A 12,311-nucleotide genomic window follows, 5' to 3' on the forward strand; every position below is an offset into this window, starting at 1 on the left:
GTAACTGATGTGAGATTATATTCTACTTGGACTTATCTCGTGAGCGCAGCCTAAGTAACTCCTAACCATTCTTGGACGTTATGTCTTCACGTGTTAATTGTTCCAACGCTACTCTATCAGTATTCACAATGTAACCGTGTGGTACTTACTCTTGCCCACGAATAAATTAATCAACTAAAATTTAGGTCACCGTGAGACTCGACAGTGTATGCTCAAGCCTCCGACCCTGCGTTTAAAATATGGTTATAAAAAATAGGGATAGATAAAAAGTTGGAGAGTAACTTAAGAAAGCGATGTTACAAAGCAACAACAACGGCGTTGATGACATATAGCCTAGATAGGAAGAATTGACAACTAGTCGCATTTTCTTATAGTACATTTTGAAGCAAATTATCTCACAAAAATATATACATCATGACTAAACAGTCGTTCACATAAATTATAATAATAAAATAATAAATGGCTAATTAATATGAAAACAATGAAAAAAAGATTTAGAATAGACGTGTAACTATCGACAATACACCTTGAACAAGCATAACTAGAATCAAACACGAGTGCAGGTAGCAAGTTTCAAAGCTCTTTACGAATGATATGTTAGTTGATTTGATTCCTTACATTAACATGCCAGTCAAGCATATTATAAATTCTTAAACTTTTAAATTTTTAAATTTGTGATTATTTAATTTTTTTAATTAAAAAACATTTTTTAAAACTTACCAATTTATCGGATACAAAATTTATAGTAAAAAAATAGATACAAAATTTAATTTTTATATATAATAATTTAATAAATTCTTAAAAAATTATAAATGTTCAGAATTATTAAACATTTTTTTACAAATTTATTAGACATAAACTAAGATTTATTAATAATAAAATTTAAGATAAAAAATAAATTAATCTTGTAATTTGACCCATATAAAATTACAAAATTGATTTTTGTAACTATATATTTTTATGACAAAATTACTAAAAACACCTCCAAATTTTGTAGTCTGTCTTTAAAATATTCAATTTTTAAAAGTTTCAATAATACCCTTAAATTAAAAAAAAAACATAAAAAATAATCTTTCTTTATTTTTAAAAATTTTCATTAATACTTTAAAATTTTTTAAAAAGGTAAAAAAAAAAAAAAAAAAAACCGTAGTACTATGTTTGAAAAATTTAAAAGTAATATTAACATCATTTACCTTTATAAAAAAAATTACGGTCAATATTTTGAAAAAAACTCCATATCAGAACTTCATAAATTATATCCAAATTTTTTAATGCTACTATTAAAAATCTAGGATTATTTTTGAAATTATGTATTAATATAAAAATATTTTTCCATTTTTTTAAAAGTTTAATGATTTTTTTGTTTTTTTGTTTTTTTTGTTTTTTTGTTTTTTTTTTTGTTTTTTTTTTTTTTTTTTTTAAGTTTTTAAATTTTTTCAAAAGGTATTAAAGGGTATTTTGATTTTTTTTTTTTAATTTATTAAGAGTATATATATATATATATATATATATATATATATATATATATATATATATATATATATATATATATATGTTTTTAGAGAAAATGCAAATTTTCATTTAGCTACTTTCATCCATCACTATAAAGAGCTGAAGTAGGAAGTTCACATCAACATAACATATTCCACTTAGAAATATCTTCAAAAAGCTGTTGAAAAATCACCATCGTCCACATAAAATAAATAAATAAAATAAAAAATAAAAATAAGGTTAGAAATTAAATCAAATGGAAAAAATGACAGAAGAAATTGAAGATAGAACGAAAATGCTAATAGCGATGAAAGGCCATCCAGGCACCGGCAAAAGCACTCTGGCCCAAACCCTAGCCTCCCTCCTCAAAATCCCCCTAATCGACAAAGACGACGTCAAGGACTGCGCCGCAGCCCTCGCCGCCGCATCAACCGCCGCCCTCGTCAACGATCTCTCCTACGACGTCGTTTACCGTCTCGCCTCGACGCAGCTCCGCCTCGGCCTCAGCGTCATCGTCGACACGCCTCTCTCCCGCCGATCTCACTTTTGCCATCTTACCGACGTCGCTTCCGCCGCCGGCGTGCGGCTTCTCATCGTCGAGTGCAAGCCATCTGATCCGGCGGAGTGGAGGCGGAGGCTTGAGAGTCGCGGCGCCGATGATCGGATGAATTGGCACAAGCCGTCCACGTGGCGAGAAATTGAGATGCTCCTGGAAAGTTACGGCGGATGTACGGAATTCGACGTCGGAGATGTTCCGAGGCTGGTGGTTGATACTACCGCGCCGGTTAATTTCGATGAGATTGTTTCTACTGTGATCGATTTCATTGTATCTAACGGTGGTTCTTCCACTGCTCCGTCGGCGGCGGCGGAGAGATGAAGCGTTGTAAATTATTGTCTCAAAATTGTTTAAATTATAATTATTTTCATTTAATAAATCTTTTTATAGGAATATGTTTATAAATTTTAGGCGCTAAATATATATATATATATATATATATATATATATATATATATATATATATATATATATATATATTATTTTTCCGAACAAAATTAAAATATTTTATAAATTTTGGAAAAATAAAATAAAATAAATATAAAATTTCAAAAAAAAAAAATCCAAATAAATATAAGCTTTTAATTGAACCAAATGGTGTGTATTGGGGAAAGTGACACCCAAAATCCAAATCCATTTATAATAAAAGGTATTCACTCTCCAATTGTAAGAATATTTTCATCTCCACCGTTGGTTTCTTAATCGGTAGCCATCTGACGTTCTGAAACGGTTCTTAAGCGAGTATACACCTTTATCCCACTCTCGCGAAGGTGGAATGTATTTTTGGCCCCACATCTGTTCTTTCTTTTATCCGTTACGCGTTTTTCTGTCTCTTTCCCCGCCGCCTGTGGCTAAGCTCAAATGACATTATGGTCCCCGACTCATTGCCATTAATTTCAGCTATGTTTGGGCCCATCGTTTAGGGGTATTCTATGTAATTTGGTCATTCGATTAATTTAGACTATATAATCCATGATAATTAAGAATCCAATTCAACTCTACCTTTCTTAGATGAACACGACTCTCCACAATGGTATGATATTCTCTACTTTGAGCATAAGTTCTCGTGACTTTGTGTTTAAGCTCAACGATGGTATGATATTGTTTACTTTGAGCATAAGTTCTCATGGCTTTAATTTAAGCTTCCCCAAAATGCCTGGTTTGATGGAGACATGATCATTCCTTAAATTAGTCGATGTGGGACTTTCATCAAACACCTCCCCTCGAACAAAGTAGGTCTCCCCTTAATCGAGGCTCGTCTCCTTTTCTTTTAGAGCTTAGTTGTTTTTTACTCTACCTTCGAGGAGCCTCGACTTCTTTTTCTTGTGGAGCCCTTTGTTCGACATTTGAAGATTCTATTGACATGGTTAAGTTTAAGGCACCGATACCATGTTAGATGAACACGACTCTCCACAATAATATGATATTGTCCACTTTGAGCACAAACTCTCATGGCTTTGCTTTGGACTTACCAAGAGATCTCATCCCAATGGAGAGAGTATTCTTTGATTATAAACCCATGATCATTCTCTAAATTAGCCGACACTCCTCTCCAACTGATGTTTGATCTCACAATTTATTTAATTTAAATTTATTTGTATACCAAATTCAAATTATTAATAATTTGTTTGGTCCTCGGCAGACTTGCCATTGTGCTGCACTCACTTTCCAGCAGAAGTGAGTTAAGCCAATTCATTCTTACAACCCCTACGGCCAAGCGACGTATGCTCGAGCCTTTGGCCCTCGTTCAAGAAGAAAGTTTTAGAAAACGGGAGCAGAGAGATTTCGAAAGAGAGTTGAAATTGGTGTCATATGTGATGTAAGCAAAAAGTCAACAACAACGGCTTATAACATATAACTATCGGGTAAGGAAAAGTTGACAACTAGTCATATCCCTCTATAGTACATTTTTTTAGCATTTTAGCTCTTGTAAGTATAGACACGATTTTGGTGAATGATCATACACCCTTGTACTGACCCAATATGAAATGGTAAAAACCTATCTAAGATGAAAGCATGTATTGTCAACATATCGAACGTATGCAACATTTAAATGTTCTCAGCTTAAATTGAAAATAGGGAGGAAGCGATGATAAATTTCTCTAGTTTAGCTAAACTGCCCGTAGACATCTATAGTCATTACCATCGTAATTATTCCAGTGATATTTAATATTAGCTGATTGGATAAAAAACAAGTTGCCAAACTGCATTAATTTTTTTACGTAGCTACATAATTATCTAAATACAATAAGTAACGTTATTCACATAGACAGCTAATTATCACTTATTCAATCTGTTCGAAATTTTTAACCGTAAGTTTTATCAAACTAAAGAGGCAAAATACTAACTTTTATAACCTCAACCATCGAGCATAATAGAAAAATAATATTATTTATTTATTTATTGGAGAAATAACTAAATAAATAATAATAAAAAAAAACCTCTAAAATTTAAAGTTCAAAAATACTCTTGCATCAATATTATATTTAAAAAATACTTGTAATATTAATACTATAATATTTATAAAAAAAAAAAATTAATTGTTATAGTTAATATATAGACCGGAATCGTCTGTTTATACATCATTGATCATGTCTAAGCTAAAATAATAATAATAATTAATTAATTAATTTACTTTTTTTAATTTTTTAAATGGATGGTGTTTTTGAAGTATTTAATTTTTTTAATGTTATTAATATTTTTTTTTTTTAATTTTTATTTTTGAAGCAAGGTAATTTTAAAATTAATTTTTAATTTTTAATTTTTAAAATAAAAAGGGAAAGTTTAGGATTATTAATTTATTAATTTAGGGTTGTTTTTGTTTTAATGGAGCGGTATTTGACAGGTATTATTTATATTATTAATTATGTATATGGAGGCATTGCGTGGATGGTATATAAGGGGGCTTCTCTGGAATCTTCGTACCGTGGTGGTTAACGCCAACGAGCGCAGCGTAGCGTAAGAAAGGAAGAGACTGAAACTTCGTATTGTTTTGTGCGTTGCTTTGGGCCCAATCACCTCACCTCACCCAAATCCTTCTCTCTCTCCTTCTTCCATATCTAACAGAAATTTTCATATTTCTATAGTTCTCTCATCAATTCGCTTTCATATTTCTTCCTCATTTTCATTTTCCACGATTCTACTACTTTTTCCTCTCTCTACGCAGTCGTGATTGGTTGACGAGTTTTCTCAGCGCGTCGCGGCGTTTTCTGGCGATTTTCCGGTGAGTTTTTCTGGTTCCGGTGATCTCTTTGATGATTTTTGGTTATCGATTTGTTTTGGTTGATGTTCTGTTCGAACGCGCATTTCTCTGTTATTATTATTATTTTATTTGTGTTGTTAATTGAGTTGTTTTGTGCTCAATCCGTGTTTTTGTTTTGTTTTGTTTTCATTTAGTTTGGTTGATTGCTTTTGTTGCTGCGTTAGGATTGAGTAATTGGTGTTTGGACTGCCGTTGTGAAACTTGCTGTTTGCTGTTGATGCTTTGGACAATCTTCTTCGTGTTTCGATGGTCTTGATGAGTGTGAATTTGAATTCTACTTGTTATTTCTTTCTTTTTTCAGTGTGATTGGTTTCTTTTGTTGCTGCGTTGGAAATTGATGTTGGACTGCATTTATGAAACTTGCTGATTCTTGCTGATGTTTTTGGACGATCATCTTCGTGTTTGGATTTCGGTGATTAGTGTATTTTTGAATTCTACACGTTTATTCTTTCTTCTTTCAGCGTGATTGCATTTGTTGATGGATTAGAAATTGATGTTGGTCTGCATTTGTGAAACTTGCTTATTGCTGTTGATGTTGTTGGATGATTCTTCGCGATTTGATTTTTGTATTAGTGTAGTGTGAATTTTACATACTGCGCTACTCTGAAGTTAGTTCTCGGCTTGTGCTAGGTTAGTTTTATCTTTCAGTTCCTTTGTCGTGTAGAACTTTATCTTTCATGCTTAATCCGTGTTTCTTTTGTTTTTGTTTTTTAAAATTAATGAATTTATGTTTTTCAGTGTGATTGATTGTTTTTTTTTTTTTTTTTTTTTTTCTGTATTAGGAATTTATATTAGACTTCCATTGTGAAACTTTCTGGTTGTTTTTGGTGTCTTTGGAGGACGATCTTCTTTGTATTTCAATTTTTGTGATAAGCGCAAATGTGAATTTTACATACCGTGAGACTCTTGGCCAATTCACTATAATTGTGTTGGTAGTTTTTATCCTTCAATTTCTTGGTTGAGGTTGTTATGTACTATCATTCTTGTAGAACTTTATTGGATTGTTTGCTTATGTTGGTTGAGGAGGTGCTTTGTATGATCAGCCAGTGACTAAGAGATTTTAGAAGCTTGGCTGTACTTTCCATTTAGAGATTTTGTCTCAAAGATTGTGATATGTTATTAGCAATCTTAGCAACACGCAATATTGTTTCAATGGTCACTAACAGCACGTCCTAGGTATTTAATCTAATTAACTTTTTATGTTCATCTGGAAGGTGGATAGCTGAGCAATGGACCTAATAGTCGTAACATTTAAGTGTATGCCCAATTTCTACCAGTAAAAACTAGGAATAAAATCTTCATATGTTGTTGTGCTCCAATGTTGACCGAGCTGATTAGTTTGTGAATTATCAATTATGTAGTATTTTATTGAAACAGGCCTGTAGGCCAGTACTTTGTAATGACTAATGATTTATCTTCTGTCTGCTTCCTTTTGCACATTGACACAATACAAATTAGAATCTCACGTGCTATCCCCAAAAATATGGTCACCCTTGCTGAACACTCTCTCTTTCCCTCCCTCAAGTTAGTAGGAAACAGAAACTTTTCATTAGATAGCATAAAATTATTATGAGAGATGAGACATTAACCCAAGTAAAATTCCATGGTTTGAAAAAAGTTCTTCCGGTTGGCAGTGGAAGGAAAAGAATTCTGCCTAGATGAGTTTTGAATGGTAGAACCACCCCATTCCCCACTCATGGAAAAGGGGGGAATTACTAGTTATTAATTACAGAAGTAAAGCTTCACAAGGAGGCCTTAAATCTGATAAGCCTATAGTACCTCTCCAACCACAATTCCATAACTAGGATTTTAGAGCACACTGCCATAACTAGGATTTTATTTGTACTCTCTGCTTAATGCTTTCTAGTTTCTCCTAGTGTTTTGGGTTGACCTCTATAGATGATGAATGTGAATAACGCTCTTGTTATTTGAATTATTGCCATCAGCATTTTTTAAGGAAAAATATATAGATAAATTGTGAATTCTCTTTGTGCAGAATATTACATAGAATAAAACTAAAATGGGAAGTAGTCAAATAGCAGATGATAATAATATGATGTGCCCTTTTTGTTTCCACTCAGATCATTGACTTGTTGCACTGATCTTGCTTAGTTACTTGTTTTTAACTCTCCCATGTTCTCTAGTATTCTTCATTAAGTTGGTTAAGTTGCAGACCTATTATTTTGAAGACAGGTATAAAGAGGTAGAGAAGAAGTTAAATAATTTGGAGGAATTGGGCCTCTCGCTATTTCTTTTTGAAAACGTGGCATGCTGTAACCCCAGATTGAAACAAGCAATCATGTCACTGAAGTCATATCAAAGCCAGGCCGAGCAACTACTTAAGTATCTTGTACTATCAGATCCTGTTGTACCATACATTTCCATTCCTGCAGGCATACTTGCTAGCAAATTGGTACCTTCCCGTCATTTGTGGCTCTTTTTTATCTTATTCAGTGTGGGTACTTTGCATGCGAGTTAATCTTCTGTTCAATCATCATGATGTTAAAAGGTTGATAATATGCTAGCAATTAGTTTCTCTTCTTGTGTGATTTTGCATGCCTTTTTTTTTTTTGCTGGTCATTTGTAAATCAACCCTTGGTTTCCAGGTCTATGATCTGACTGATTTGATCAGCGGTGTTTACTTCAAGAGTTATTCTAACCTTTCTAGGATTCAGCGAATGGAGTGGAACAACCGGTAAATGATCTTTCCCTTGCTTGCATATATTTATTTATTTTTCCTTGCAATATTTTTTTATGAGTACTTGCTGTTTTTACAGGGCAATGTCAACCCTCCATGCTATTTTCATCACAGCAGCATCATTGTACATGGTGTTTTTGTCTGATCTCTATTCGGACCGATATTTTGGCTTTATTACCTTTCGTAGTTCAACAATATCAACATTTTGCCTGGGAGTAAGTGCAATCTCCGCATATATATGAGTAGGTTATTACCATAGTGTGGGAAACTTTGTGATATGTTGTAGATGTTAAGAAGTGCCTCGGCTTTGTCCAGCTTAAAGACCATGTTGTGATAACAATAAAGATGAAAGGTTAAGAGTTTCAGGGGCTAGCGCTAACTCTTGAAAAATATGTCCTGATCAGGTCCTTAGGATGAGGATGGAAAGGAAATGTGTACATTTGAGATTAGTGTTTTCCAGAAGTTATTGTAGCAGATGATAGAGATTGTTGGCACTAGCCGATCAAATCATCGGTCATAATAATCCCTAGTTTCTCATGTAGAAGACAAAAGTGGTATTAAGCTTTATTTATGCTGGAAGTAGTGAATGGAGTGTTGGGAGCGAGACAGAGAGTTGTGTTCTCTAATGTTGCATGTTCATAAATAATACTCTTGATTGAAAATATTTAAATCGCTGTGTTTTCAAGCAGTCTGAAAATCTATGTTGATTTTTTTGGAGATGTTACGATAAAATAGCATATCTAAGATGACTCAATTTCTCCAACAGTTGCTCTTATGACTTTGGATTTTTAGTTGCTTTATTATCTTTTGGAGGAGGGAGGTAGAGTGAGGGGAGTGGCCAACTTGAACTGGCTTTTCTGTTATTGGACGATCTCTATCTACCTTCCTTCTGTTTCTCATGTCCACCTTTTTAAACTTAGCTCTTCATGTTTTAGTTGCAACCAGCAACCTGCAACACCAACCATTATATCCAGAATTGACTTAAAATTTTGCCAATCAGAACATAGCTTAGTGGATAATACACTAACTTTTATTTCAAAAGTCAATGTAATTGTTGAACTCAAGGCAGAGTTATAACTTTGATGACACTTCTGCAGGTTTCTGTTGGTTACTTCATAACTGATCTTGGGATGATCTCTTGGTTTTATCCTTCCCTTGGTGGAATGGAGTATGTAAGTGCATTCTCCCTTTAAATATTGCCGATTGTTTTATATTCCTGTCATATTATATTGTGTTCTTTAGGGAAAGAGATAGTGTGGGAAATTTGTTATTCATGGAAGGTGAAAATGTTGTGTATTCCAGGTGATACATCATCTTCTTTCTCTCGTAGCTGTGGCCTATGCTATGTTGACGGGTGAGGGGCAACTTTACACCTTCATGGTTCTCATCTCTGAGACGACAACTCCTGGGATCAATTTGAGATGGTGATTTGCTATTAATAAATTATCAAGTGAAATAGGATTTGATCTTGACTTCAGAATTTGTTCGTTTCTGTTTCTCAGAAAAGTTTTTTTTTTTTTTTTCCAACTTTGCGTAGGTACCTTGACACAGCTGGAATGAAGAAGTCAAAGGCATACCTCATAAATGGGGTTGTAATATTCTTCGCTTGGCTGGTGAGTCAAAATATCTGATTACTATATATTTCTTTTGAAGCCTGTTCCATAACCATGGAGAGTAGCGAACATAGCAATTTAACCCTATGTATTTCATACGTAAGCGGTTAGCCAATATTTTCTTTTCAGGTTGCCAGAATTCTTCTGTTCATGTACATGTTTTACCATGTCTACTTGCACTTGAATCAGGTACACTCATCAATCATACTTTTCTTAGCTTGATAATATTCAGTCAATTATTTATTGAAGTACACTACTGTTTGCACATTGATTGGCAAAGCATCTGCAATCTGTTACTGCTCATATGATCATTTGGGAATCGAATTACAAATCTATAATTGTTTGAAAGTACATACTCGTCGGACTGCATGCACCAAATGAAACATGTGGCACATATATAATATTTATTTTTGCTTGTTTAGGTTTTTTTCTAGGAAATATTTTTGATGCTATGATTTTTTTAAGAAGAAATAAATAAAGCAAAAAGAAAGAGAATACCATCTAGATGAAGTTATAAAAAAACTTTTCCAATTACTAAGAGCTCGTACTATTAATTGCAAAAAATAAGAAAAAGATTTACCGATGCGAGTATAACTCAACCGTTAAAAAACATTTATTTCTTTCGTTGGCGTTGGAAGTTTAAATTCACATTCCACATTTAGAGACTTGGAGAAAGTTTTGTTGCCTCCTTATTTCAGAAAATTTTGGGGTTTCTCTTCCTGAATCATTGTCTAAATTTACCAACCCTCACTTATGAATCATGGTATTGATTTTTGCGATATGAAGTATTTTAGCATAATCTCTCTCTTTGGGGTCCCCTTTTCAAGTGCTTTAACCTGTGAGATCAATCTTGTGTTTTAGGAGAATAATTATGGATCATAGCTGCCATTTAAATCAGAGCCTCCCTACGGTGTCTGATGATTACATTTAATTTTATATTGTTATTTATTTAATAATTTAATGTTAAAACTTATAATAATTAGTCAGTATATATATATATATTATGTAAGAAACTATTGACTAATTGAGAAAAGGTCATAAAAAGGGGAGGGATGTGATATTCCATGTAACGACCCATGCCCACTGCTAGCAGATATTGTCCCTTCCGGGCTTCCCCTCAAGGCTTTAAAACGCATATGTTAGGGGAAGGTTTCCACACCCTTATAAATGGTGTTTTGTTCTCCTCCCCAACTAATGTGGGACATCACATTCAACCTGCCGACCTGCCGAAAGGGTAGCAAAAAGGTGTTTCAATATTGGTAAAAAATACAAAAGATACTAGACAGACAACACCAGATTGAGGCAAAGAGATAATTCGAGTCCCAAAACTTGGGGTTCACTTACTCCAATAACTTTACTTCGACTCCCAAATACCCAACACGAGATGGTTGGGTCTTCGGGTTGTTAAGTCGGGGATGATAGAGCCCAGTGAGGCTAGAAAAATGAATGAGGAGTTTAAAAATCTTTCATCCAAATCTCTCAACTAGGCAGAGAGACGAGCATTAGAGGGCGAGAGATATTTGGCTTGGTTTCTTTTAAAATAAAATTTTCTGCATGTAGCAAGGGCGAGCATGTTGGACCGAAATCGACATTGTGATCTGGAGTGAATAAGTAGGTGGTGAGAGAGAAATATGATGAGAAAAATATGAAAGATAGGAAAGGAATGTGGATGCTGGTTGGTTTATTTCATGGAACATGCAATCCTTCTTTGACTTTGAGTTGAATCAATATTTATCTTTCTGAACTCGTAAACTGATTCGAAATTTTGATTGTTAAAAAAATTGAATGGAAAATTCAATTAATTCAATCTAATTTTTATAGTTTGGATCAGATTGTTTGATTTTTCCCGGTGTCAGATTAGTTGAATACCCCCATTCAAAACTCCTTATGATTTAGATAAAGTGGTCAAAATATTGTGAGTGATTAGAAACATTATTTGTGTGTTACATCTAGTTTCTTTTTTTTTTTTCAATGAATCTGAGAAAATATGTATGAATCTATTCTCATCAGTAACAGCCTGCAAACGGATTCGTGTCTTAATTGCTTGAGAAAATGAATTAAAAACTCGTCTTCTGAACTTTACAGGTTCTCCAGATGCACGCTTTCGGGCAACTTTTGGTGTTTGTGGTTCCATTGGTACTATCAGTGATGAACTTGATGTGGTTTGCGAAAATCTTCAGAGGATTGAAAAAGACATTAGCAAAGAGACAATGAACGGAATAACACACCTGCCTGCTATTTAGGCCACCCAGTAAAAGGTACTGAAAAAAAAAGGTCTCTTTCTTGTACATGTTGAAGTTGTACAATTTCATGTTAAACAAGTACATAAATAGATAGCATTTAGAAGGCAAAATAAATTGAAAAAAAAAAAAAAAAAAAAGGTATAATTTGATGCATAATTATATGATTGTTTCTTGTAGATATGTAGGGAAGGATGTTTTGAAATCAATGCAATGCTCTCATGCCATTCGCCACTTAATAACACATCCTTTTAGAGCTTGTTTCTTCATGTAGAGTCAGTTAGAGCTAATGATCTTTAACGTAATTGCTTTGACAACCATATGCATTAAATTTAAGTAGTTATTTCTAGAAAATAGTCGAGAGATAGCACACAAGTTGGTTTAAATTTGTAGAGAAAATAAAAAAGTCAGTCAGTCGAGCATCATTTGTTGGTCTACTGATCTTTAATAT

At 33.5% G+C, this 12,311-nt stretch overlaps 2 protein-coding genes across 6 annotated transcripts; both read left to right on the plus strand.

The window, feature by feature from the left end:
* Positions 1-1,756: 1,756 nt before the first annotated feature.
* Positions 1,757-2,368, plus strand: LOC111787650 (uncharacterized). Its single transcript, XM_023667669.2, has one exon. It carries the CDS (start codon positions 1,757-1,759, stop codon positions 2,366-2,368), a length of 612 nt encoding a protein of 203 aa, XP_023523437.2.
* Positions 2,369-4,962: 2,594 nt separating this feature from the next.
* Positions 4,963-12,102, plus strand: LOC111789186 (uncharacterized). 5 transcript variants are annotated; one of them, XM_023669863.2, is made up of 10 exons: positions 4,963-5,270; positions 5,611-5,721; positions 7,503-7,722; positions 7,916-8,004; positions 8,087-8,222; positions 9,105-9,179; positions 9,310-9,431; positions 9,545-9,620; positions 9,750-9,809; positions 11,706-12,102. In XM_023669863.2, the coding sequence occupies exons 3-10, from the start codon at positions 7,609-7,611 to the stop codon at positions 11,832-11,834; spliced, it is 801 nt and encodes a 266-aa protein (XP_023525631.1). In that variant the 5' UTR covers positions 4,963-5,270; positions 5,611-5,721; positions 7,503-7,608; the 3' UTR covers positions 11,835-12,102. The 5 variants fall into 5 exon arrangements, with proteins under 5 accessions (XP_023525631.1, XP_023525635.1, XP_023525634.1 ...); XM_023669867.2 differs by lacking the exon at positions 5,611-5,721 and having other exon boundaries at positions 7,483-7,722; XM_023669866.2 differs by lacking the exon at positions 5,611-5,721 and having other exon boundaries at positions 7,499-7,722.
* The last annotated feature ends 209 nt before the right edge of the window (positions 12,103-12,311 follow it).

This window comes from Cucurbita pepo, chromosome 2 (assembly GCF_057944985.1).
Source record: "Cucurbita pepo subsp. pepo isolate OVF chromosome 2, ASM5794498v1, whole genome shotgun sequence".
NCBI classification, from domain to species: Eukaryota; Viridiplantae; Streptophyta; class Magnoliopsida; order Cucurbitales; family Cucurbitaceae; genus Cucurbita; species Cucurbita pepo.

What these genes read in the sequence shown, in the direction of transcription:
- LOC111787650 (XM_023667669.2), top strand. Translation starts at nt 1,757, where the DNA reads ATGACAGAAGAAATTGAAGATAGAACGAAAATGCTAATAGCGATGAAA.
- LOC111789186 (XM_023669863.2), top strand. Translation starts at nt 7,609, where the DNA reads ATGTCACTGAAGTCATATCAAAGCCAGGCCGAGCAACTACTTAAGTAT. An exon ending in TAATATTCTTCGCTTGGCTG is followed by an intron (nt 9,621 to 9,749) that starts GTGAGTCAAAAT and finishes TTTTCTTTTCAG; the next exon opens with GTTGCCAGAATTCTTCTGTT. An exon ending in TCTACTTGCACTTGAATCAG is followed by an intron (nt 9,810 to 11,705) that starts GTACACTCATCA and finishes TGAACTTTACAG; the next exon opens with GTTCTCCAGATGCACGCTTT.